General features: G+C 37.8%; 2 protein-coding genes and 1 long non-coding RNA gene across 3 annotated transcripts; 1 reads left to right on the plus strand and 2 right to left on the minus strand.

The window, feature by feature from the left end:
- Nucleotides 1–42: 42 nt before the first annotated feature.
- Nucleotides 43–27578, minus strand: LOC141363178 (mitogen-activated protein kinase kinase kinase kinase 5-like). The gene is made up of 32 exons (XM_073865762.1): nucleotides 27310–27578; nucleotides 23428–23485; nucleotides 23207–23297; nucleotides 20271–20335; nucleotides 19872–19927; nucleotides 19715–19762; nucleotides 19592–19634; nucleotides 19432–19504; nucleotides 14057–14188; nucleotides 13914–13976; nucleotides 13754–13835; nucleotides 13462–13578; nucleotides 13305–13386; nucleotides 13168–13226; nucleotides 13020–13069; nucleotides 12886–12930; nucleotides 12774–12794; nucleotides 12033–12078; nucleotides 11758–11920; nucleotides 11570–11679; nucleotides 9782–9823; nucleotides 9627–9705; nucleotides 9478–9554; nucleotides 9340–9400; nucleotides 9153–9255; nucleotides 4943–5001; nucleotides 4749–4852; nucleotides 4492–4669; nucleotides 1454–1522; nucleotides 757–849; nucleotides 558–684; nucleotides 43–476 (listed from the first exon to the last, which is right to left on the minus strand). The coding sequence occupies exons 1-32, from the start codon at nucleotides 27400–27402 to the stop codon at nucleotides 353–355; spliced, it is 2613 nt and encodes an 870-aa protein (XP_073721863.1). The 5' UTR covers nucleotides 27403–27578; the 3' UTR covers nucleotides 43–352.
- LOC141363179 (uncharacterized) lies at nucleotides 1548–3677 on the plus strand. Its single transcript, XR_012368650.1, has 2 exons — nucleotides 1548–1814; nucleotides 2991–3677. It is a non-coding gene; the product is annotated as an uncharacterized lncRNA (long non-coding RNA).
- Nucleotides 16311–19003, minus strand: LOC141363140 (uncharacterized). The gene is made up of 6 exons (XM_073865697.1): nucleotides 18943–19003; nucleotides 18485–18688; nucleotides 18230–18415; nucleotides 17909–18154; nucleotides 16725–17866; nucleotides 16311–16667 (listed from the first exon to the last, which is right to left on the minus strand). Exons 1-6 carry the CDS (start codon nucleotides 19001–19003, stop codon nucleotides 16311–16313), a joined length of 2196 nt encoding a protein of 731 aa, XP_073721798.1.

Raw genomic sequence — 27578 nt, forward strand, 5'->3', positions numbered from 1 at the left:
AAACCTCATGCAGACATATCAATAAAGGTCATAAGTCTCACATAACTTCAAACAACACAACTTTATTATTGCACAAACACTTCTGTTTCTACACAAGAACACTTCAGGTGTGTTTGACATTCTCAGCTGATTTTTATGGGTCAGGATGTAGTGACCCGAAAGAAACACATCCTATAGACACACACACACACACACACACACACACGCACACGCACACGCACACGCACACACACACACACACACACACACACAGAGGAAACAGATAGTGTGTTATTCACACCTGGACTGATGTCTTTATTAACACTAGATAGAAACTAAAGCACAGAGTTTTAAAACAATCACGCTTCACATATCATTGTGTGTGTTTGTGTGACAGCGCACGCTCAGGAAATGGGGCGGAGTCAACCGTCTCCAGAACGTACAGATTACAGAGTCCTGATTGGTCATCACACGCTCGCTTCTCCATGACTACCATTCTGTGAACATTAAAACATTTGTAATTATAAAGTCATTTAAGTTGTGTGTATTTGTGTTGTTGTGTGTATTTGTGTGTGTACCTGTCAGATCCCACCAGGCGGAAGATGTTTTTGGGATCTGTGATCTCCTGCAGTATGTCGGTGAATCCCGGACCTCTCCTCTGCCAGCCGTGTTTCCAGATAGCGATCAGTGTGTCGTCATGATATACTGATGAGTCAGCGATGATGTCAGAGTTTGTCATGATGTCATTATAAGACTCATATGATCTGCATTACTTACCCACAGCATCAACGTCCATATTAAAGGTGACGTCTACAGCGTGCTGTTTGGGGTTCTTCACTGATCCGTCCAAACCGACAGTATGAACCGAATCTATGAGAGAAAGAGCGAGAGAGATCATGTAAATAAGGACATAGATTATAGACGGACACACATTATTTGTATACACTCACCTAAAGGATTATTAGGAACAGCATACTAATACTGTGTTTGACCCCCTTTCAACTTCAGAACTGCCTTAATTCTACGTGGCATTGATTCAACAAGGTGCTGAAAGCATTCTTTAGAAATGTTGGATCATATTGATAGGATAGCATCTTGCAGTTGATGTTGATTTGTGGGATGCACATCCAGGGCACGAAGTTCCCATTCCACCACATCCCAAAGATGCTCTATTGGGTTGAGATCTGGTGACTGTGGGGGCCATTTTAGTACAGTGAACTCATTGTCATGGAAGTAGTCATCAGAGGATGAGTACATGGTGGTCATAAAGGGATGGACATGGTCAGAAACAATGCTCAGGTAGGCCGTGGCATTTAAATGATGCCCAATTGGCACTAAGGGGCCTAAAGTGTGCCAAGAAAACATCCCCTACACCATTACACCATTGCATTAATGAGAACAGGTGTTCCTAATAATCCTTTAGATGAGTATGAGAAAGAAAGGAGGTAAAGTTTGTGTTTTGTAAAAGACTCACTGTCAATCAAAACCATCAATGTGTCACCGTCCAACTGATTCAACTGAGCTTTATCAGCGCTGCGACTCTCTGTCACACACAAACACATCAACATGTTTATTCACCTTATTTTTCACGACAACAAGGGCGGCGCCATTTCGCTCATTTTGTCAACGTTCTTCCGGCCGCATAGACGATGAGCAGCTGAGGCAGTGACTGAAGGCGACGCGTTAAGCTTAAAAAGCTCACTCGAGCGCCTTTATGTTTCTTTCTTACCAATTTTAAGCCAACTGAGGAACACCCTTATCCCAAGTAATGGTTCGACTACGATGTTCCGGTAACTTTAAACCACGCCGGGTGTTGAAAAGGTGGCCAGTTTCAGGTAAGCTATCTTAGCTAACTTTGTGCTCGTTCGCCTAAAGTTAGATTTGTGAAGTCCGTTCTACAAATACACTTAAGATCAGTCCCAGCTAACACAAATACGTAACTGTTACGTAACGTCGACGTAATATGATTACCAAACTTACGTCGTGGCGACCGGAAAAGTGAAATTCCTGAATTCGTCGCCTCGACGTAACTTTGCAACGTAATCTGCCTGTCGTGGGCACGTCGTGACAACGTAATGGATTAAAAGTTTTGTGTTGGTAAGTTTTGTGTTTGTCTCTCAGTTCAGAAAAACGACCGGTCCTGTCAGATGCCGTGCTGTGCATGCGCGGTTACACGCTCTGATTGAGTTCAGCTGAAGGAGGGAGACGCGTGCTGTTTTTTGTTTCCTATGTAAAGAGCAGCTCGTATGGTGGTTAAATATCTATTCTATTTTGACTTATTTAAGGGAAACTTTGAGACTGAAAAGTTTTAACATGCTAACCTAAATAGAAAATAAAATAAATGTTAATATAATTGTAATGGTAATGAAATTACCTCCCTGGGACGTAACAGTTACGTTGCCAGTAAGTTATGAAATTACCAAAATAGTACGAATGTATTACCTAACTGGAACGTACTTGGTTACCTCGCGACGTTAGGAGACCGTACTGGCGACGTAGTGATTTGGTACTGTAATGGTAATGAAATTACCTCCCTAGGACGTAACAGTTACGTTGCCAGCTGGTAAGTCATGAAATTACCAAAAATGACAAATAAATTACGTAACTAGGACGTCGTGTGTTAGCTGGGGTAACGTTAGTTTATAAAATGCAACTATTTGAATGGTTTTAATTGTCCACCTATATTTTTATATTTACGATAGTACAACGAGATATTATAGTACAATGCATTCTTACAGTAGCCCACGTGATTCCCACAAGTTACTGAGATTTCAGATGCTAGAATGTCAGTTCATTCCTCATTCAGATATTGATAATGACCTAATAAACAACGTATTATTTAACACTGAAGTTAAAGGTTGTGTGTATAATGTTACTGTCTCTTTTTAATGCATCTCTCTCTTACACTCTGTTCTGTTTAAGTATGGGTGCCATTTATATATTAATTCTCATGATGCAAGTTTATTTTAAATACTAACATAAAAATGTTTATGGTTATATTGTTTTCACAGATGCATTGATGTGTAGTGATGCAGTGGATAACTGTGAGGATGATACAATCAACATGTTCCTAAACTGTGATGCAGAAACACAATGGGAGGATCCATCCGTCTCTGACCACAACTACACTTTAAAATCACAACTCAACCTGAAGCAACCTACATCTGATATGGGAAAACAATGGTGCGGTTTCCCTGACAGGGCTTATCCTGGTCTCAGGCTAAAATGCATATTTGAGCTACAATAATTTAAAAACACATTTTACTGACATACCTCAACATATATAAGTGCCATTGTTTTGTCACAAGATGCGCACCAGTCTTGTTTTTTGTAGGGTTTGTTTGTAAAAACTAAAATGTCCTAATATAATTAAATCCTAGTCCTGTAAACCCTGTCGAGAAACTGCTTCAATGTGTTGAACTGGCACAAATGTACATATCTCTGCTGAGAAACAACCATCTTTGGTTCAGCTTTACAGAGGGTTGATATTGCATCCATTACACAGTCGCCAAGCACTTTACCAGTACATACACCAACAGCTTCCAGATATACACTTGGGATCAGCTCCTGATGACTCCGATAAAGCTGTGTCTTAATTTATTGCAGGGTGGTTTTGCTTTTCCTGTTGTAAAGTTACATTAAACCTTCATATGTGATCAGATGTCATGCAGTGATATTAAACATGTACAGTGTGATCAGATGTTGTGCATTTATATTAAACCTTTACGATGTGATCAGATGTTGTGCAGTTATATTAAACCTTTACTATGTGATCAGCTGTTACCTGTCATGCAGTTATATTAAACATTTACAGTGTGATCAGATGTTGTGCATTTATATTAAACATTTACTATGTGATCAGATGTAACCTGCCATGCAGTTATATAAACCTTTACAGTGTGATCAGATATTATCTGTAAGGAATTTCTTAAACCATATGTGAGCTTTGTAGATTCCACTTAAAAGGATTTAAGTCTGCTGATTTGAAGGAATAAGTGTTGGCAAGTTTGCAAATGAATTCTATCATGGTACCACATAAAAACGAAATAGTTATTGGACTGGCTAAGGTGCACATTTGCTTTAAAAAAGACGAAATCACTGTGTAAATATTGGTAGACATACTTTTAATAATTTTCAATGCTGCTCCATCAACTCCTGACAGGACGAGGTAATTAAATATGTCCCATAGGTTACTTGCCGCGGCCGCTTCATATCGTCTAACCACGAGACAATATAAGACTATCCGAGCGTCGTATGAAGTTTTAACCGTCCTCCTAATTTAAAACATTTACAGCAGTAGCGATATTTGTCATTTCGCTAAAGTTATAGTGAACTACAAACAATCTTCTATCCACCAAACTAACCACAGAATGCACTGTGCCATATTAGCAGCGGAAGTCGGTTGACAAAATGCGGAAGAGCGAAGAATTAAAAAGGGGCGTGGCGGAATAAGGTGAATAGGATCTACAGATTATATATGTGTTGATACGTCTGTGTTTGTTAGATCTGTACCGAGTCCAGTATCAGCGAACCAGGATGTGTTGGAGTTGAGATCGATGAATCCCAGCTGAACGGGTTGTATTGTGTTGGGTCCTTTGCTCACCCTGATGAACACCTGTGGATATTCCTGCTCTGGGACCACCAGCATCTCAAAGACACGCAGGGGCGTCGGCAACGGGAAGTCAAATTGCTACGAGAAACACACAATTACTGCAATGTTGATGATGTTGTGTCGTTTATACATCAAGTGTGTTTGAATGTCAAATCACCTTTATGAGCATAAACTTATGCATGGGCTCGTACCACTGCAGCAAAACCACACTGGACTCCAGCGCACAGCACAGAAACACACAACCATTCACAACATTATGAGCTAAAGAGAGAGAAAGAGAGATGACATGCTGATCTATGATGTGTGTTTAATATGAAGATTGTGTAGATTGATTTGATTTGATCATCTCACCCACTGAACATCTTCTGCAACCTTTTGTGTCTGGAATCTTTGTGCTGATCACTAACTTCCTGTTATGAGACAACCAGAAAACAACCAGATTACATTTTGTGTTTGTCTGTCTGTGTGCATGTGTCTGTGTGTGCGTCGGTCTCACTGTCAAAAGAAGATCTTTTGTTTTGATGCACTTTGTTAAAGGATTACTCGCTTTCATTAAAAAATCCTAATAATGTACTCACCCCCACGTCATCCAAGATATTTATGTCTGTCTTTGTTCAGTTGAGAAGAAATTCAGTTTTTGGAGGACTTTTCTCCATATAGTGGACCTTCAAAGAGCTCTAAATGATCTCAATCGAGACATAAGGGTCTTATCTAGCCAAACCAGCAGTTTCACCAAAAAAATAAAAAGATGTACTATTCAACCACAACTTCTCGTCTGGCAGTAGCCGTGTGACGCACCAGCGTGACCTTTACATATTATGTCTAAAGGTCACGGTTGAAACTACCGCTTCGGTGTTTACAAGTGTGAAGAAAGAGGAGCGTTCAGACATTGTTGTATGTGGACTGATACTAATTAATGTCTTTATGTCAGTTTATTGTTTAAAATGGTACGCGAGTGTGCGTTTCACATACATAACGTGTGACCTTTCAACGTGTTTACGCAATGCTTAAAGGATTAGTCCATTTTCTTTAAAAAAAAAATCCAGATAATTTACTTACCACCATGTCATCCAAAATGTTGATGTCTTTCTTTGTTCAGTCCAGAAGAAATTATGTTTTTTGAGGAAAACATTCCAGGATTTTTCTCATTTTAATGGACTTTAATGGACCCCAACACTTAACACTTAACTCAACACTTAACAGTTTTTTTCAACAATGTTTTAAAGGACTCTAAACAATCCCAAACGAGGCATAAGGGTCTTATCTAGCGAAACGATTGTCATTTTTGACAAGAAAAATAACAAATATACACTTTTAAACCACAACTTTCGTCTATATCCGGCTGTGTGACGAGCCAGCACGACGTGACGTGGAAAGGTCACGTGTTACATATATGAAACGCACATTTGTGGACCATTTTAAACAATAATCTGACACAAAGACATTAATTAGTATCATTACACATACAACAACGTAGGAACGGTCCTCTTTCAACACACTTGTAAACACTGGGGCGGAGTTTCGCATACATCATCCCTGACCTCTTGACGTGATGACGCAATTACGTGAGGTCGCGCTGGTGCGTCACAGGACCGGAGGAAGACGAGAAGCTGTGGTTTAATAGAGCATATTTTTTATTTTTCTTGTCAAAAATGACAATTGTTTCGCTAAATAAGACCCTTATGCCTCGTTTGGGATCATTTAGAGTCCTTTGAAACACTTTGAAAAAGTGTTGAGTTAAGTGTTGGGGTCCATTAAAGTCCATTAAAATGAGAAAAATCCTGGAATGTTTTTTTCTCAAAAACATAATTTCTTCTCGACTTGGTGAGTAAACTATCTGGATTTTTTTTAAAGAAAATGGACTAATCCTTTAAGGTCGCGCTGGTGCATCACACTGCTAGTGCAAAACGAGAACCTGCATTAAAACTGTAAACTATTGAAGTCAAATATATGGAGAAAAATCCTGGAATATTTTTCCTCAAAAAACTTAATTTCTTCTCCACTAAACAAAGAAAGACATCAACATCTTGGATGACACGGCTGGTGGGTTGCAACTGTGGTGCTCTTGATCAAGGCACTTTACCCTAATTGCCCCCCATATAGCACTGATATATGTTAAGATATGTCAGTGCAAGATGTTTTAAATTAAAGGTGCCAAAGAATGCAAATAAATAATCTGTTAAAATTGTTCTCTGATGTCTACATAGAAGGTTTGTGTCTTTATTACGTGCAAAAATGATCCAGAGTCATTTTTAAATGTCCATTGACAACCTTAGGATTTGTCTTTAGAATGAAATGATCTAATATTACATTATTTGACAAGTCATTTGAGTGGTAACTTTGTGTTTTTCCCCAGTATGGATTAACTAGCATATAGCATTAACTAGTATAGCATTAACTAGCATATAGCATTAACTAGCATATAGCATTGACTAGCATATAGCATTAACTAGCATATAGCATTAACTAGCATATAATAAAGTAGGGACACAAGTCGGATCTGGGGCATTTTGAGTTATTCACAGATTCTGAAAGTGCAGTGAAAGTGAACGTTTCTAAGCTTTCCAACGATGTGTAACACATGGAAATCTGATAAGATTTGGAGAAGTTGTGGCCATTTGAATTTAGGAACTCAGAAAAACTCAAACTGAGAAAATACAGAAAGAAAAGTTAACACTTTTCAAAATAGCTCATTTACATCTCATTTAGCTAAGCCATACCCCCTGTAAAGCTGATATACTCGCGTACCTAATAGTATTGAAGTCCCCAGTTCGTCAAAAAGTGACGCGAAAGGTATACCCTCCGCGTCAACATATTGACGCATGGTCAAGTGTCGTCAAATATTGACGCCATGGGTGTGAGACTGTGTTAGTTCTAGCATCATATGTAGTATTTTGTGACAGAAGTCCGGATGACAACATGCAAAAATAAACAGGATTTTTTACATTTGTGTTGATCACAAGTCGAATCCAGTCTGTTTCAGATGTGTGAATCATCCAATGACCATTTTTGTCCACAAATGCATATAATCCGTGAAATATAGATATATAGTCTATTGTTTACATCAGATTTCACATGCACGTCTTGTAATAGAATATAATATACAATCTGAGGACTATTTACATCGTAACATGTAAGGGTATATCAGATTACACTTTAAGTTACGGTAAGCACATGAACCGCCTTCAAAGTTTGTATTTAAAATAAGGAGATAGTATAATAGATAATCCAAACAGCGCCGTCGAAAACGTGACGTCCTTTAGAGATGTAACCAATCTCTCGCTCGTTCCTCCATCAGCCAATGACTTCATGGAAAATATTAATAGACAAAACATGTAGCCAATTATATAACGAATTCAACGATCTCCGTGTGACTTTTTTGTGTGTGTTTGACTTCATGCTGCGCTGCAAGAACAGACAGAGAGATGACGTCTCCGGAAAAACAAGCCTATTTCAACCGCAAAATGTACGCTTCTAAATATACAAAAACTGCTATCTCAAACATGGAGAGGCTTTTTCGTGATCTCAACTAACAGATTCTACAATAAAACGAAAATCACAAATTTTGAAAATAAACACTTTATCATTCATTATCTCGAAACATATGCTGCCGACTTGTGTCACTGGTTTCCGTGACGGGTCACATATAACATTAACTAGCATATAGCATTGACTAGCATATAACATTAACTAGCATATAGCATTAACTAGCATAAAGCATTAACTAACATATAGCATTAACTAGCATATAGCATTGACTAGCATATAGCATTGACTAGCATATAACATTAACTAACATATACCATTAACCAACATATAGCATTAACTAGCATATAACATTAACTAACATATAGCATTAACTAGCATATAGCATTGACTAGCATATAGCATTAACTAGCATATAGCATTAACTAGCATAAAGCATTAACTAACATATAGCATTAACTAGCATATAGCATTGACTAACATATAGCATTGACTAGCATATAGCATTAACTAACATATAGCATTAACCAACATATAGCATTAACTAGCATATAGCATTAACTAACATATAGCATTAACTAACATATAGCATTGACTAATATATAGCATTGACTAGCATATAGCATTAACTAGCATATAACATTGACTAGCATATAGCATTAACTAACATAAAATGCTAACTCAGTAGTAATAACTTTGTTTTTGGCATTGTAACAACATTGTAATTACTTTAATGTTGGGGAAACAATCGTGTTTGAGGCTCATGAAATGTCATTGCCATGAACACAACTCTTATTATTCATCTATGACTAGATAAATACAGTTTTACATTTTTGGCCACCTTTAAGGCAGCTCAAACATGCATTTTAGTCTGGGACTAGGATAAACCCGTCCGGACCGGGACACCACCCCTATGTGTTCATTTGTAGCAGAGATGTGTTTATTGTCTAAAAATATGATTCATCCAAATGTAATATTGCCCCACTCTACCCTATTGTTCTCTTTTCCAATCATGTAATAGAAATGTGTTTTTAATAAATGTTAATGTATGTGTTTAATAAAATAAGTAATTTACCGTGGTAAGAGTCTGTGTGCTGGCAAGGCAACTATTCGATGTTCTTTACGTGACTGTTCATACAGCTCCTTCAGAGAGTGAGAGTGAAGCTGAGAGGATTTACCTGTGATTTACACACAAACACAGCTGTCAATCGTCCTGTTTTACATTGGTTATGTATTTCATGACAGTTGTGATTATTTCTCACCTGACACAGACATTAATACATTGCCGAGGGTGTAGATCCACACACACTTGCCTGGAAACAGCTGAGGAAGAAAGCATGTAATGAATCTCACATGTGAATCTCGACAGGAATTGATTCAGAGTTGTTTGATTCTCTCACCTGATCCATTGTGGTCTCAGCACTGTTGAGGTTTAGTGTGTAGATTCCCTCATCTGCACCTATAATCAGGTGATGATCTAAACACAAACACAAGAAACATGACTGAGCGTCCTTCAATCCACAAACACTCCAGCTGTCAGATCCGTTACCTTTAGTGATGGGATGTTCCCATTGAGCCGAGCAGTTGATCTTTAATGGACACCCATGAAAGACTTTGCGGAATATAATCTGTGGGATGAAAACATGCCGGTTATGCTTTCGTCACTTCAAGAAGGAGCGTAAGGAGTGTGAGATCAGAACGTACCGGCCGTTTCCTAACCACTGGAGCGACACACTCGACCGGATCCTAAACAAAAGAAATAACTCATCTGATAAACAAGCATCTCACACATGCACTATTATTGATTCTCTTCTCATTACGTGATGATATATTAATGTGTTAAGGCTGCGATTATGGAAAAAATCAGAGGGGGGAGATGTTTTTTAATTTTTATTTATAAAACAAAATGAACCACAGGCTTATATTGATCATTCAGGGAATTTAAAAGGGACATTTCACAAGACTTTTTTAAGATGTCAAATAAATCTTTGGTGTCCCCAGAGTACACATGTGAAGTTTTAGCTCAAAATACCCCACAGATAATTTATTATAACATGTTAAAAATGCACTTTGATAATGCAAACACTGATCACCAGAATGGTGGTTTGTTATAGACGGGGTCATCAGATTACACGTCTGGTCGGAACTTTACTTCCAGTTTCTTTGAACTCTTGAACAAATACTTTGTCGAAAATAACATGTTTTGGTTTCCTAGGTAATCTACTTGTTGTTTATTTTGCTTGTTATATAAATAAACGACTTTAAAAGGACTTTGTTGTTATTTATTTTTAGCTGAGTTTACCAGAAGCTAGGCATTGACCACGAAAGCCATTTGTTTATGATGTTAATGCTGAAACCGTCTGCGTTGTTGAATGCAACAGTGCAGAATAAAGAGACGGTATTATTATAATAATAATTAATAATAATTATTATTTATAATAATAATATTATTTTCTGACATCACAAGGGGAGCCATATTTTAATGAGCTATTTTCACATGCTTGCAGAGAATGGTTTACCAAAACTAAGTTGCTGGGTTGACCTTTTTCACACTGTCTAGGTCGATAGAAGACCTGGAGACCCAATTATAGCATTTAAATTGCCATTTAGCATATTCCACTTTTGGCGTAGACTTTTAGTAAGGATCCTATGCACAGTTTTAGAAATGAGACCCTTGGTCTGGCATGACAGTCTAACGGTCATGAGGTTTAACGTCTGTCACTAAAGTACTTTCTGAGGTTGGTGAGTGATTTTTTTTTACCGCGCAGCTCTCACTGACTAGCTGAACTCAAATACAGAAACTTAATAAAACAATTTCACAACCTGAACTGTATGCCAGAATGCAATCACTCTTTATACTTTGCACCAGACATGCATTATAATCATGATATTTTATAGAAAAAAATGCAATGCACAACTTACTCTCAATATAACATAAATACATTTTATATGCCTACTTTGAAAAGACGTCAGACTAAGAAAACAATTTGTTTGATGATGGACTTTTGACCTCTTTTTTTGGTTTTCTGTGTCATTCTGGAAGTTCCCCTCAATTGTAACGACGGTAGTTTCTGCGGTCTCATTCTCAATGTTGATATTTTTGGATTTGTTTTGTAATGGTTCTGTAAAAACGATGATATATGTCTTGGAATCCTTTTTTATTTATTATTTGGCTGTTTTCACACAGAAATAGATTATTAGTACTTGGCAACATATGAAAAATCCAGGCATGCAATCCCGATTTTATAGTTATTTGCACTATTGCGTGGCAGTGTTATTACTTAAATTATCTTTATTTTAGGCCGTTTATATTGCTGTTAGATGATTATTAATCATGGGGAAAAAAAAATTTCCCTACAGGGATAAAAATAATTCATCAGAGGCAGGGATATAAAGACCAGAGGGGGGATAATCTCCCCTATTACCCAGCAAATAACACCCTGAATGTATTTATACAGCGTCTGATCTCCTGTCAGAGAGTTTAAGACAGACCTGAGGAACATTCGGAGCTTCACGTCTGCGTCGTCTGTCCTTAGGTGGCAGCTCAGGTGGCTGCAGGTCTGCTGGAGCATCAACATGAAAACTGGAAAATGATGATGGATCTACACAAACACACACAAACAATTTCTGTACTGGTGACTGGATAAAGTGTGTGTTTGTGTATGTGTCTGTGCGCTCACCAGAGTTAACGTTGCGTACAGATCGTGGTCGTGGGACGGGTCGAGTGTGTGTTTGTGTTCCACTGGACGTCCTTAATAAAGGTATCGGGCCACAGACAGCAAGAGATCTACTCTCTTCATCTTCCGTTGTCACAATCTCCTCTGAATGTGCGCGATTCTTTGGCTACACACAAACACACACACATTACTTTGGATTAAACACTTATCAATGCCATTTTCAGGTTAAAGCAAGACAAGAACTTGTTTTATGTTATAATGTGTTTCTACTGACTCACTTTTGGAGGTAGAGGCGGAGGAACATCGCTGTACAGCAGTGTGTTACTGAGTAAAGAAGAGCACAGTCACATCACTTCATCATATTTACATTTAAAGAGGCCATGGCATGAAAATCTGACTTTTTCCATGTTTAAGTGCTATGATTGGGTCCCCAGTGCTTTTATCAACCTAGAAAATGTGAGATGATCAACCCAGTAACTTAGTTTTGGTAAAACATTCTCTAAATTGGTTGTTGAAATTTGGCTCTCCTTATGATGCCATAAGGAGGTCTTATTATAATAATACCACCCCTTAATCTGCACTATCCAATCACAGCACTGACATTCAGTGCAGAGAAAGAGAGAGAGAGAGAGAAATCGACACAATAGAGTTTCAATTTTAACAAACCACCATTATGGTGATCAGTGTTTGCATTAGCTCATTTGCATTTTAAAGTACACACCCAAAATTTAACATGTTTGCTCACACCTACAAACTTCAACATGTTATAATAAATGATCTATATGGTATTTTGAGCTAAAACTTCACATAAACACTCTGGGGACACCAAAGATTTATTTGACATCTTAAAAAAGTCTTGTGCCATAGCCTCTTTAATGTATTTGTAATGTAGACATTTAATCTGTATCTGTATTTTCTGGGATCAAACCCATGATTTTTGAATTGTATGTGTGTGGGTTTGTGTGTGTGTGTGTGTGTGTGTGTGTGTGTGTGTGTGTGTGTGTGTGTGTGTGTGTTACCTCATAAAATGAGCTGTAGGTCTGTGAAAGAAGAAGAGATGAGAGATGCTGTTAATCACAATCACACTTCTTATATAAAGAAGACTAAAGCTGATGATGTCAGATATCTTACATTTCCACATCATCATAATCATCGTCTGTGTCCAAACTTTCATCTCTGTTAGAAAAGATTGTTTGTTTTAAGAAACACAACAGTGTGTAAAGATATTTGTTTATTTGACATACATGTGCAGCAGCTTCTCTTACCTGATTGGGTCTTTTTTGGCACTGGTGTACTGATCACATGACTGTCGTAACTGATGAGGAATGACATCACATGAGTTTCACGCCCACTTTTACAAGTTTGGGTTCCTTAACTATTTCAATTTAAGACCCAACAAAGACACAAACTCACCGTTCTGTCTGAAGACTTTTGTTTGTCAGCTACTGGTCTTTGTGTGTAAATCTGATCCACTGAAACACACAACACAAATTTAAAATCATGCATACACAATGTATTACACACAATGTAACACACAATCAGTGTCTTACAGCGGATGTCTGAGTTTGTCCTTTCTGCACGGTTGTGTCGGTTCATTGAATGAATTCTTCTGAGGGAACTTGAGACAACCACCTGAGAGAGAGACAGTATTAGTTCAGGTACTAGTTTGAACTTTGTCTTTGAGTTTGTGCATGCATGTGTTTGTACCTCCCCATCATCTTCATCTGTGTGTAAACAGTCTTTGAGTTTCTCTGGATGTCTGAGTTTGTCCAGCAGCTCGAGGGTTAAATCTTGACTTAAACCAGGCTGAGTCACAAACAAATGCTGAAACACACAGTACACACATCAATACAACACACACATCAATACAACACACACACACACACACACACACACACACACACACACACACACACACACACACACACACACACACACACACACACACACACACACACACACACACACACACACACACACACACAGTTGTCAAACCTACTGTCAGCATCTTTTTAGCACTTGGTCTCTTCTTTGGGTTCCTGATCAGCATGGACTTCACAAAGTTGTAGAAGTTGCTGGACCTGTAATGAAATCAGCTGTGAGTGTTTCAGTGACGGCAGAAGATCACAAATAATGATGACATCACACACACAACTCACCATTTTGATTTGTCTTTGAGTTTCGGAGGTTGATAGCCGCTCTTAGACATGAGGAACAAAACTCTGAGAGACCAGAAGAAATACAGTCAGACTTCATCTCAGGACCATCATCAGCCTTGTTGTGTGTTTGTGTGTTAGATTACCTGAGAGGATGAACATCAAAGAGAGGTGGTTGTAGTTCAGCGAGCTCTACTGCTGTAATTCCCACAGACCAGATATCACAGAGTTCATTATAACCTCCTTTAATCTCCACTGCAGCCACTTCTGGAGCCATCCTGGAAACACACAAACACACACACTAACGTTCATCTGATGTGTTGAAGTTTTCTATCAGCCCATCAGAGCCCTAAACATTTTCCTATTAAAAGCACAATATGTAATATTCACCACTAGAGATCACAAAATAACAACAACGACCGCAGCTGGATGACGCTGTGTGTATAATGATGAAAGTTGTCGTCTTCACCTTCACTGTTGATAGGAATCAATCTGACAGGACTTGTTCATGAATGATGTAATCAAATAAAGTTTTATAAGTGTTACATTATAATGGAAGACCATCGTGTGGCTCTGATAAAAGCAACAACAGACAGGTGTGATAGACGCTTAAACTACTGCTGCATACAGCACAGATCCATTAACACATGACATCAAGAGCTTTTCAAACACTCTCACAATACTTTGATGTCATTCATTACAATTACAGAAGAAACCAAAGATAACACAGACATTAACAATCTTACACCTCATCTTCCTCACACTTATGCTCCTCATCATCACATCTTACACATAATCTTCCTCATCATCTTCCTCATCCTCCTCATCCACCTCATCTTCCTGACACTTATTCTCCTCATCCACCTCATTTTCCTCACATTCATCCTCTTCGTCCGCCTCATCTTCCTCACATTCATCCACCTCATCTTCCTCACACTCATTCTCCTCATCCACCTCATTTTCCTCACATTCATCCTCCTCATCCACCTCATCTTCCTCACACTCATTCTTCTCATCCACCTCATCTTCCTCATATTCATCCACCTCATCTTCCTCACACTTATTCTCCTCATCCTCCTCATCTTCCTCACATTCATCCTCCTCATCCACCTCATCTTCCTGACACTCATTCTCCTCATCCACCACATCTTCCTCACTTCATCCTCCTCATCCACCTCATCTTCTTGACACTTATTCTCCTCATCCACCTCATCTTCCTCACCCTCATCCTCCTCATCCACCTCATCTTCCTGACACTTATTCTCCTCATCCACCAGATCTTCCTCACTTCATCCTCCTCATCCACCTCATCTTCTTGACACTTATTCTCCTCATCCACCTTATCTTCCTCACCCTCATCCTCCTCATCCACCTCATCTTCTTGACACTTATTCTCCTCATCCACCTTATCTTCCTCACCCTCATCCTCCTCATCCACCTCATCTTCCTCACATTCATCCTCCTCATCCACCTCATCTTCCTGACACTCATTCTCCTCATCCACCACATCTTCCTCACTTCATCCTCCTCATCCACCTCATCTTCTTGACACTTATTCTCCTCATCCACCTCATCTTCCTCACCCTCATCCTCCTCATCCACCTCATCTTCCTGACACTCATTCTCCTCATCCACCACATCTTCCTCACTTCATCCTCCTCATCCACCTCATCTTCTTGACACTTATTCTCCTCATCCACCTCATCTTCCTCACCCTCATCCTCCTCATCCACCTCATCTTCCTGACACTTATTCTCCTCATCCACCTCATTTTCCTCACTTCATCCTCCTCATCCACCTCATCTTCCTCACCCTCATCCTCCTCATCCACCTCATCTTCTTGACACTTATTCTCCTCATCCACCTCATCTTCCTCACCCTCATCCTCCTCATCCACCTCATCTTCCTGACACTTATTCTCCTCATCCACCAGATCTTCCTCACTTCATCCTCCTCATCCACCTCATCTTCTTGACACTTATTCTCCTCATCCACCTTATCTTCCTCACCCTCATCCTCCTCATCCACCTCATCTTCTTGACACTTATTCTCCTCATCCACCTTATCTTCCTCACCCTCATCCTCCTCATCCACCTCATCTTCCTCACATTCATCCTCCTCATCCACCTCATCTTCCTGACACTCATTCTCCTCATCCACCACATCTTCCTCATTCATCCTCCTCATCCACCTCATCTTCTTGACACTTATTCTCCTCATCCACCTCATCTTCCTCACCCTCATCCTCCTCATCCACCTCATCTTCCTGACACTCATTCTCCTCATCCACCACATCTTCCTCACTTCATCCTCCTCATCCACCTCATCTTCTTGACACTTATTCTCCTCATCCACCTCATCTTCCTCACCCTCATCCTCCTCATCCACCTCATCTTCCTGTCACATATTCTCCTCATCCACCTCATTTTCCTCACATTCATCCTCTTCATCCGCCTCATTTTCCTCACATTCATCTGCCTCATCTTCCTCACATTCATCTGCCTCATCTTCCTCACATTCATCCTCCTCATCCACCTCATCTTCCTCACACTCATTCTTCTCATCCACCTCATCTTCCTCACATTCATCCACCTCATCTTCCTCACACTTATTCTCCTCATCCTCCTCATCTTCCTCACATTCATCCTCCTCATCCACCTCATCTTCCTGACACTCATCCTCCTCATCCACCTCATCTTCCTGACACTCATTCTCCTCATCCACCTCATCCTCCTCACACTCATTCTCCTCATCCACCTAATTTTCCTCACATTCATCTGCCTCATCTTCCTCACACTCATTCTCTTCATCTACCACATCTTCCTTACATTCATCCTCCTCATCCACCTCATCTTCCTCACCCTCATCCTCCTCATCCACCTCATCTTCCTGACACTCATTCTTCTCATCCACCTCATCTTCCTCACATTTATTCTCCTCATCCTCCTCATCTTCCTCACATTCATCCTCCTCATCCACCTCATCTTCCTCTCCCTCATCCTCCTCATCCACCTCATCTTCCTCACACTTATTCTCCTCATCCTCCTCATCTTCCTCTCCCTCATCCTCCTCATCCACCTCATCTTCCTCTCCCTCATCCTCCTCATCCACCTCATCTTCCTCACACTTATTCTCCTCATCCTCCTCATCTTCCTCACATTCATCCTCCTCATCCACCTCATCTTCCTGACACTCATTCTCCTCATCCACCTCATCTTCCTCACACTCATTCTCTTCATCCACCACATCTTCCTCACATTCATCCTCCTCATCCACCTCATCTTCCTCACCCTCATCCTCCTCATCCACCTCATCTTCCTGACACTTATTCTCCTCATCCACCTCATTTTCCTCACATTCATCTGCCTCATCTTCCTCTCCCTCATCCTCCTCATCCACCTCATCTTCTTGACACTTATTCTCCTCATCCGCCTCATTTTCCTCACACTCATTCTCCTCATCCACCTCATCTTCCTCACATTCACCCTCCTCATGCACCTCATCTTCCTCACATTCATTCTCCTCATCAACCTCATCTTCCTCACATTCATTCTCCTCATCAACCTCATCTTCCTCTCCCTCATCCTCCTCATCCACCTCATCTTCTTGACACTTATTCTCCTCATCCACCTCATCTTCCTCACATTCATTCTCCTCATCCACCTCATTGTCCTCACATTTATCCTCTTCATCTGCCTCATTTTCCTCACATTCATCTGCCTCATCTTCCTCACACTCATTCTCCTTATCCACCTCATCTTCCTCTCCCTCATCCTCCTCATCCACCTCATCTTCCTGACACTTATTCTCCTCATCCGCCTCATTTTCCTCACACTCATTCTCCTCATCCACCTCATCTTCCTCACATTCACCCTCCTCATCCACCTCATCTTCCTCACACTCATTCTCCTCATCCACCACATCTTCCTCACATTCATCCTCCTCATCCACCTCATCTTCTTGACACTTATTCTCCTAATCCACCTCATCTTCCTCACCCTCATCCTCCTCATCCACCTCATCTTCCTGACACTTATTCTCCTCATCCACCTCATCTTCCTCACACTCATTCTCCTCATCCACCTCATCTTCCTCTCCCTCATCCTCCTCATCCACCTCATCTTCTTGACACTTATTCTCCTTATCCGCCTCATTTTCCTCACCCTCATCCTCCTCATCCACCTCATCTTCCTCACATTCATCTGCCTCATCTTCCTCACACTCATTCTCCTCATCCACCTCATCTTACACATAATCATTCTCCTCATCCACCTCATCTTCCTCAAACTCATTCTCCTCATCCCCCTCATCTTCCTCACACTCATTCTCCTCATCCACCTCATATTCCTCTCCCTCATCCTCCTCATCCACCTCATCTTCCTGACACTTATTCTCCTCATCCACCTCATTTTCCTCACATTCATCCTCTTCATCCGCCTCATTTTCCTCACATTCATCTGCCTCATCTTCCTCTCCCTCATCCTCCTCATCCACCTCATCTTCCTCTCCCTCATCCTCCTCATCCACCTCATCTTCTTGACACTTATTCTCCTTATCCGCCTCATTTTCCTCACCCTCATCCTCCTCATCCACCTCATCTTCCTCACACTCATTCTCCTCATCCACCTCATATTCCTCTCCCTCATCCTCCTCATCCACCTCATCTTCCTCACATTCATCTGCCTTATCTTCCTCACACTTATTCTCCTCATCCACCTCATCTTCCTCACATTCATCCACCTCATCTTCCTCACACTCATTCTCCTCATCCACCTCATCTTACACATAATCATTCTCCTCATCCACCTCATCTTCCTCAAACTCATTCTCCTCATCCACCTCATATTCCTCTTCCTCATCTTCCTCACATTCATCCACCTCATCTTCCTCACACTCATTCTCCTCATCCACCTCATCTTCCTCACACTCATTCTCCTCATCCACCTCATATTCCTCTTCCTCATCTTCCTCACATTCATCCACCTCATCTTCCTCACACTCATTCTCCTCATCCACCTCATCTTCCTCACACTCATTCTCCTCATCCACCTCATATTCCTCTTCCTCATCTTCCTCACATTCATCCACCTCATCTTACACATAATCATTCTCCTCATCCACCTCATCTTCCTCAAACTCATTCTCCTCATCCACCTCATATTCCTCTTCCTCATCTTCCTCACATTCATCCACCTCATCTTCTTCACATTTATCCTCCTCATCCTCCTCACACTCCTTCATCTCATCCATCACCTCTTACACATAGTATAAATATACGACCCATCTGTCCACTCTGAGCTGGTTTATATTTTGTGAATATATATTTTTCTGGTTTAAAAATTGTGAAGAGTTTTGAGTTGTTGTGTTGACTCAATGGTAAATGTGTTGTGGTAAACTCTTGTGGCCTGTGTTTGTCATTTTGTAGCACCAGTGTTTTGCAGTGTGAAATGTGTATCAGTGAGTGTGAAGCTTGTGTTTAGAGTTTAAAAAAAACTTTTTGGTTTAGAGGTTTTCATCTCACCAGTATGGAGTCCCAATGAATGACATCCGCCGAGCAAAAGTGGCTGTGATCTGTGCGGAGATGCCAAAATCCGCTAGAAAAAGACAAAAAGACAATAAACAAATAGACAGAGAGAAAGAGTGATAGAGATGGCTTTGTTTATTTGTGGTTTTCTACTAACCCAGTTTGACTTCACCGTGATCATTTAGAAGAATATTTGCACCCTGAAAAAAAATCAGAAAACAACTTCAGATAAAAATATTTGCACCTGACAGAAACACTTGAAGAATGAATATGATGTCACCTTGATGTCCCTGTGGATCTTTTTCTGTTCATGTAAATAATCAAGACCCTAACACACAGAGAGAAAAAAAAAAATATCTCATTATAATAACACAAACTGTGTGTGTGTGTGTGTGTGTGTGTGTGTGTGTGTGTGTGTGCGTGTTTGTGTATCTCACCTGCAGCATCTCTCGACACACATAAGCTATCTGTTGTTCTGTGAGCGGTCCGGTCACTGACAGAGACATTGAGAGAAATACTGAGCAATGAAACTTCAGTGTGTAATAAAGATCTGAACCATGAGCATTTATTCACCTTCAAGTTTTATTTCATATTCTATCTGATCTACTTTAGTTTTATTTACTCAGATCAGATGCTTGCTTTGGCCTGTGTGTTATAGTGAAGTGTAGTTTAGTACATATGATGAATCATTCAGTATATCACCTCACAGACTTCACATGAATCAAACAAATACAATTTTAAAACAAAACCACACGAAGGGGTTAAATGTTTCAAATAAATATTTTAATGTTATTATTAAAATATGTGTGTGAAAGAAAAGTGAGAATCTTCATTACCGTGGTAAATATCCTGTAAAGATCCTCCACCACAGTATTCCATACAGATCCACAGTTTATTTATCCTAAAACACAACACACATATTATGGAAGCTCATTTCTGCCACACAAGAAAAAAAATTGGAAATTACAATTATGAAAAAAGTCTAAATTATGACTTTTAAAGTTTTATCTCATAGTTTTGGGGTCATGATTTTGATTATTAAGACTTTTAAAGTCATAATTTTGACTCTTTATCTTTTTTAAAATTCTAAGATAAAAAGTTGAAAGTATGACTTTTAAAGTTCAATCCCATAATTTCGGGTCATGGTTTCGATGATTAAAACTTTTAAAGTCATAATTTTGACTTTTTATCCTTTTTAAAATTCTGAGATAAAAAGTTTAAATTATGAGCTAAAACTTTTAAAGTCATAATTTCAACTTTTCATCTCTTTAAAATTCTAATATAAAAAGTTGAAATTATGACTTTTAAAGTTCAATCTCATAATTTTGTGACTTTTTCAATCTTAATTTTGACTTTTTGTCTTATAATTTCAACTTTTTATCTCATAATTATGACTTTTAAAGTTTAACCTCATAATTTCGAATTATAATTTTTACTTTTTAAATCTTAATTTTGACTTTTTGTCTTATAATTTCAACTTTTTATCTCATAATTATGACTTTTAAAGTTTAATCTCATAATTTCGAATTATAATTTTTACTTTTTAAATCTTAATTTTGACTTTTTGTCTCATAATTATGACTTTTAAAGTTTTATTTTTTTTTGAAATTATAAAGGTAAAGGGTTGAAATTATAAAATAAACTGTAAAAGTCATAATTTTGACTTCTTATGTCATAATTTTTATCTTTTTAAAATTCTGAGGTAAAAGGTTTAAATTATGAGATAATACTCATAATTTTGACTTTTTATCTTATAATTTCAAAATTTTATATCATAAATCTGACTTTTAATGTCATATTTTGATTTTATCTTATCTTTTTATCTTTTTATCTTATTGAAATTCTAAATTTATGAGACAAAAAGTCAAAATTATGACTTATCTCATAATTTCGAGTCATGATTTTGACTATTTATCTCATAATTTTGACTTTTCATTTTTTTAAGTTCTTTTTAAAATTCTTCTGAAATTTTTTGAAAACTATTATAAAAAAATTGAAGCTGGCTACGGCCATGCATAAAAAGTAAAAATTATGATTTTTAGGGGCGGTTTCCCAGACAGGGATTAGACTAGTCCTAGACAAAAATAAATTTAAGAGCTGTCCAAACTGAAAACAACTTGCACTGACATATCTTGATATACACCAGTGTCCTTTGTTTTGCCTCAAAATGCACACAAGTATTGTTTTTAGTTTTTTAAGGCATATATGTTAAAACTAGTTATATTTCCTAATTAGACTAAGGCTTTAATATTCATATTAATAAAATAAAATTTGAAGTTCTCTGAATGAATAATTAGTTTTTCAAAACAAATCTGCGTATATAATTAAGTTTGGGCCATTTATAGTTTAGTGTAAAATGACAAAGATTGGCTTAAGCTTTGAAGTGTTGGCAGATCTCATTGTTAAAAATCTTCTTTAGACGTAGTGTTTTAGCAATTACTGTGACACTTTGAAACTATCTATAAAGTGATGATTATGTGTAGGTTAGTATTAGCGATTTCTCTGATTTATTTCTAAAAGCTTTGAACTTACTTAAGTTCTTTAAGGCAGATTATTTTTGCTTGTTTTTCGTATTAATATCTGGCAACAAGGTGACCGCTTAAACTAAAAAGTTATCAAATAAGGCGCATCATTCAACAAGCAGGTTATTGCTGACAGGATACTACAATTAGGTAAGACAAAATCAGTAATCATCATAACTGTGTCTGTAAGAGAATCAACAGGGCACTATCGAAAAACAGAAAATAACTTGGGTACAAAGATGTAGAAGAATTTGGTTTGAATAAAATATGCCAAATATGTTAACACCCCTAGCCTAAAACAGTAAAGCTAATCTCAACAAAACATGAGCATTAAGAATTCTGTTATTTCATTCAATTTAGGAGTTAACCTTTAACAAAGTCATCCTGAAAACATTTATAAGAGCACTAAACAAAGATCTTGTTCATATAATATTGCTTATTAAAATGATTACAAAAAACATTGTTGCATGAAAAATAAATAAATAATCTACATTCCCAGTCTATTCCCCAAAACAGACAGAGAGTGTGTACCCAAAGTGTAAAAAGGTTAAAACAGAATATATTAGATCCCAGGTAAAAATAAAGTATACTTGAATGTACTAAAATCCCTTAAATACTAGCAAGTACATTTTACTTAAGTTATTTAAAGTTAAGCTACAAATAGCGGCATCTGCCTTTCTCGTGCTATTGCAGATATGCCGATGGTTTCAAATTCATCAAAAATTGGCCGATAAATATCGGCGGTGCATCACAATATACCTATTAAAAGTCAAGTTCTGCTTAAACAATACTTCAGTTTACCCGAAAAAGTAAAAATACCAGTAATACCTAACTAGATTTTTATTAAAATAAATGATGTCTCAAAATAACAGTTGTGTACACTTAGATGTTCTTAATTTTAAGTAGTACAAAAGATAAATGTGATATATTAGCTACAAAATTTGTATGCAGAAATATTTATTAAGTATACTTAAAAAAGTGTATTTTATTTAAGTGCACTTTTTTTACCCGGGATAGCACTTGTTAACTCTTGACACCCCACACTGGACCTCACTAATTTTCAAACCGTCGCTACAGCCATGTTTTTAACTCATAATTTCGACTTTTAAAGTAATAATTTCCACTCTTGTTTTACCTGAGCATGATTTTTTTTCTAATGTGATGGAATTGGCTTATATAGATATTTATCACATCATATATCATTAATTTACAGTGTGTGAGGATTAAACTTCAGATGTCTCTCATCTCACCTGATATAACTTCCATAATATGCTACAATGTTCCTGTGCTTACAACTGCGCACCATCACAACCTCCTGCTGGATTACAGAGAAATCATCCTCTATAAGAGACAGAGAGAGAGACACGGATCATCATTTAAATTATTTATTATTTATAAGACATTTTATTTTTTGTTTCGTGTGTGTATTGCTTGATATTTCAGAATTGTGGTCAGTGGACACGATTCTTACCCGGCTCCATTTTGATTATTTTGATGGCAGCCAATTCTCCATTCTGTTTGTTACGTGCCTGCAAACACACAAACAAACAAACACACACAAAGAGCATGATGGAATCAGATTTGTATGGGTTGTTTAGGTCTAAACACAAAGGTTAAGTCTGAAGTCTTCATCTACTGAAGGAAACTATCAGTCATTCTCACAAACACATCGAGTCTCTTTACTCAAATTACACATCTGACTGGAGATCAGAATATATAACTTCTGTAAACCGATTTAAACAATTAAATTACGAAAATACCTGAAATACGAACACACAAAGATATTATAGTTTTACTAATACACACACACATGCGCGCACACACACACATGCGCACACACACACACACACACACACACACACACACACACACACACACACACACACACACACACACACACACACACTCATGCTGGAGGATAAAATTAGATGTTTGTCTTTAAGAGTGGAAAGTTGCTCATGGAGTTCTGCTTGTATGGGGGTTAACCATGACCCACAAACTTAAGACATACAAACACACTCCTACACACTCACACAACAATACACACAACTAACATCATTCAGCTCAGGACATTTCTCTATGTGCTTCACACGTATGTTTCCACAGGTTTATTTACAGAACAACACAATTATAAAGAGAGACCGAGTGTGAGACAAAGAGGAGAAAGAGAGAAAGAGGTAGTAGAAATGTCATCCTCTCTTAATAAAATGATGTATTTTTATCTAAGGGCAGATTTCCTCTAAACACACACACACACACACGGATAAGAATAATAAACTCTCACTTCTCCATTTACTGTTATTAAAGAGCACCTGCACAAACACACAACTTACATCTCGACAACAGCAAAGCTTCAAGCGCTCAACACTCCTCCATACAACCAATGGTGCTAACTATCACTAAATGTGCTTGACCGGCTCGTAATCGAACCATTTTTAGTGCTAAACATCACCTATTGTATATGTAGCACATGTGAAGCACGGTATTGTGTTATAGTGAAGCATAAGTGTTGTTATAGTCGTGCTTTAGCTCCATTTATGGTATACAGAGAGAGGTGTTATACAGGTGCTCTGTAGTGCTAAAATGGTTCCCCTTATGAGCTTTTAGTAGTAGTATTAAGTACTATTGAGAGTACGCAATTTGTTATGCTATTTAACACATTGTGTCATTTTTTAAATGTGTTTAAATAAATAAAAGGGACCACACAAGATGTTTAAAAAGACTAATTAAGTGTGTTGTCCTTAACTAGACACAAAATGTGTTGTTTTAACACAACCGTTTTAAGAGTGTATAGCACATTTACAATTTACACTTTACATAAAAATAAGAAAACAATATAAGAGAAAAAAATCTGTAAAAAAATAAAAGACAATAAAAAACAATGATATATGATAACTCCTTAAAGAACAATACACTGTAAAAAAATGCTTTGCTGCCTTAAAACATTTTGTTGAATCAACTCAGATTTACAAGTAATTTCAACTTACTATTATTTATCTTGACTAGAGATGAGTTGTTGTAACTACATGTGAGTTGTTATAACTTTTTTAAGTTTTTATAAGTTGTTATAACTTATCTATGTTGACATGACTTGTAAATCTGAGTTAATTTAACAAAAAATGTTAAGGCACACTGTAAAAATACTTTGCTGCCTTAAATTTTTTGTTAAATCAACTCAGATTTACAAGTCATATCAACAGAGATGAATTGTCAAAACTTATAAAATATAGTTGAGAAAAGTAAACTTTATTTTATAAGTTATAACAACTCACATGTAGTTATTACAACTCAAGATCAATAATAGTAAGTTGAAATGACTTGTAAATCCCAGTTGATTCAACAAAAAAATTTAAGGCAGCAAAGTATTTTTTACAGTGCAGCCATTTTTTACAGTGATAATTAAACTAACAATTAAAAGAAAATAAATGTGATTTTAATAAAAACGGTTTAAAATTAGTGTATGAAGAATCGTCTCTGACATCAGTGAAGTCATCAATCAAAGAGTTTTTAGTCTCTGTTTAGGGGCGGAGTTATCAGAGAAATAAAAACTATAATTAAAATAACGTTACAGGATAACTGCACAAAAAACACCTGATCTTTAATTGTAGCTGTCACACACAGAAATACACACAGACACACAAACACACCCACTGACTGACTGTCATTTATACCAACTTTTCCCCCTGTGTATGGTGGCCCCCACTTGTGCCCTTCGTGGCCCCTCCCCAAAAAATGTATGACATAAAACATGCTAAAACATAACATTTGAATTAAACTAAACTTATAGGGGCAGTTTCCCAGACAGGGATTAGACTAGTCCTAGACTAAAATAAATGTAAGAGCTTTCCAAACTGAAAACAAGTTGCATTGACATATCTTAAAATACATCAGTGCCCTTAGTTTGGCCTCAAAATGCACACATGTAATATTTTTTATTTTTTGTTAAAACTAGTTATTTTCCTAATTAAACTAAGGTCTAGTCCTGGCTTAAGATAATCTCTGTCCCATAAACCACCCCATAAAGTTTACAAAAAATTGATTAGCCTTATTTTTCTGAGATTTAATTACACAAAATTCATGAAAAATTATAAAATGTCACAAAACCACTGATCTTCACTTGCAGTCAGCTCTAAAAAAAAGTATTTTTTAGGTCTTTTCAAAGCACAGAATTTTCATTTGTTATTGTTATTAGTTATAGTATAAAATAACTAAACAACCAGATGAGCAGGTTTAACTACATAACTCAACAGTCAGTTTACTGTAATCATGTGTCCTGACTGCGTCTGTGTTGAGGTAAACCTGCTCTTCTGGTTGTTTAGATACGGAGGAGGACGAGGAGGAGGGGGGATCTTCAGTACTTCACTTAAATAATCTGAATGCTTTCAGTTAATTTGTTAAGACATTACTGAGATGTTTTCTGAAAGAGTACTTACTGAAACTACATTAGTGACAAAATCAAATAAATACGTAGAAAACACCGCATATGTGAGAGAGACGTTCAGTCTGTCTGTGGAGAGGAAGACGGCCTGCAGAAGATCTTATTTGCATGCTGCAGATGAGTGACTGTGACACTGACGCACAACTCATGATCACTGTTACTCTAAACTTTATACTCGCACTAATGCTACAGGTAAAACACACATGCACAAACACACATAAACACATGCACACATAAACACACATGCACACACAAACACATGCACACACGTACACAGGTGAAAGGAAGATTCTGTGATTTACAGTAAATCTGTTCATGTATTCACATAATGACCTCACAGTTCCCTTAGGTCACAATGACATCACACTGACATCACAGTGACCTCACACCTAAGCTCCACTCTTATCTGGTCAATGATTTAAATAGGAAGTAATGAACTCATGCACACTTTTCCTGTTAAAGTGACACTAAACGTCTGATCGTACAAACAGATCTCTGGTAAAGTTTAAGTTTGCACACTCTACCCATGAACACACACACACATGCGCACACAAACGTGCACACACACACAGACACGCGCACACACACACAGGAGGGCAGGAAACTGCAGAGAAATATTTTCATTTATAGTAACAACCACATGTTAGAGAAAATTTTAAAAGAAGTCTATTAAATTAAAATTACAATTCAACACAAATTGATCTGAATAGAAGTGAGTAACAGAACACACTTTAACCTGCCGACAGATTACAATTAAAACATTTTATGTCATTTTACGTGTTCATTTTTTAACAAGCTTCTTCAAAAACAGAAAGAAAATGACTGATGGATAGAAAGAAAGAGATAAAAAGAAACAGACAGAGAGACAAACAGGTAGAGCGAGAGAGAGAGAGAGATAGAGCGAGAGAGAGATACCTTATAAACTTCTCCATATGTGCCTCCTCCAACCCGCAGTAAAATCTCAAAATCGTCCTGTGGGTTTCGTGTGGAGATGTCCAGTGCATCCATCCTAACAAACACATTAACTTACACACTCATGTGTGTGTCTGTGTGTTTGTGTGTGTGTGTGTTCAGTGCTGGAAGATAAAACTACACATACATACACACACACGTCCACAGAGAAGATAAGTCAAAACTTCTTCCTCTCTCTCACCTCTTTTACATCTGCTCACTTTTATTTCCTG

Source organism: Misgurnus anguillicaudatus, unplaced genomic scaffold (assembly GCF_027580225.2).
Source record: "Misgurnus anguillicaudatus unplaced genomic scaffold, ASM2758022v2 HiC_scaffold_33, whole genome shotgun sequence".
NCBI classification, from domain to species: domain Eukaryota; kingdom Metazoa; phylum Chordata; class Actinopteri; order Cypriniformes; family Cobitidae; genus Misgurnus; species Misgurnus anguillicaudatus.

Bases quoted from the DNA above. Each gene is read 5' to 3' on its own strand.
- LOC141363140 (XM_073865697.1), bottom strand. From the start codon at position 19,003: ATGAGGTGGATGAATGTGAGGAAGATGAGGAAGAGGAATATGAGGTGG. The intron at 18,155-18,229 runs GTGAGGAAGATG...ATTATGTGTAAG, and splicing joins GGTGGATGAGGAGAATGAGT to ATGAGGTGGATGAGGAGAAT. The intron at 16,668-16,724 runs GTAGATGAAGAG...GAGGAAAATTAG, and splicing joins ATGAATGTAAGGAAGATGTG to GTGGATGAGGAGAATGAGTG.
- LOC141363178 (XM_073865762.1), bottom strand. From the start codon at position 27,402: ATGGATGCACTGGACATCTCCACACGAAACCCACAGGACGATTTTGAG. The intron at 13,977-14,056 runs GTAATCTAACAC...CTGGTCTCTCAG, and splicing joins TTTGATGTTCATCCTCTCAG to AGTTTTGTTCCTCATGTCTA. The intron at 4,853-4,942 runs GTGAGATGATCA...CTCTCTCTTTAG, and splicing joins TTGCAGAAGATGTTCAGTGG to CTCATAATGTTGTGAATGGT.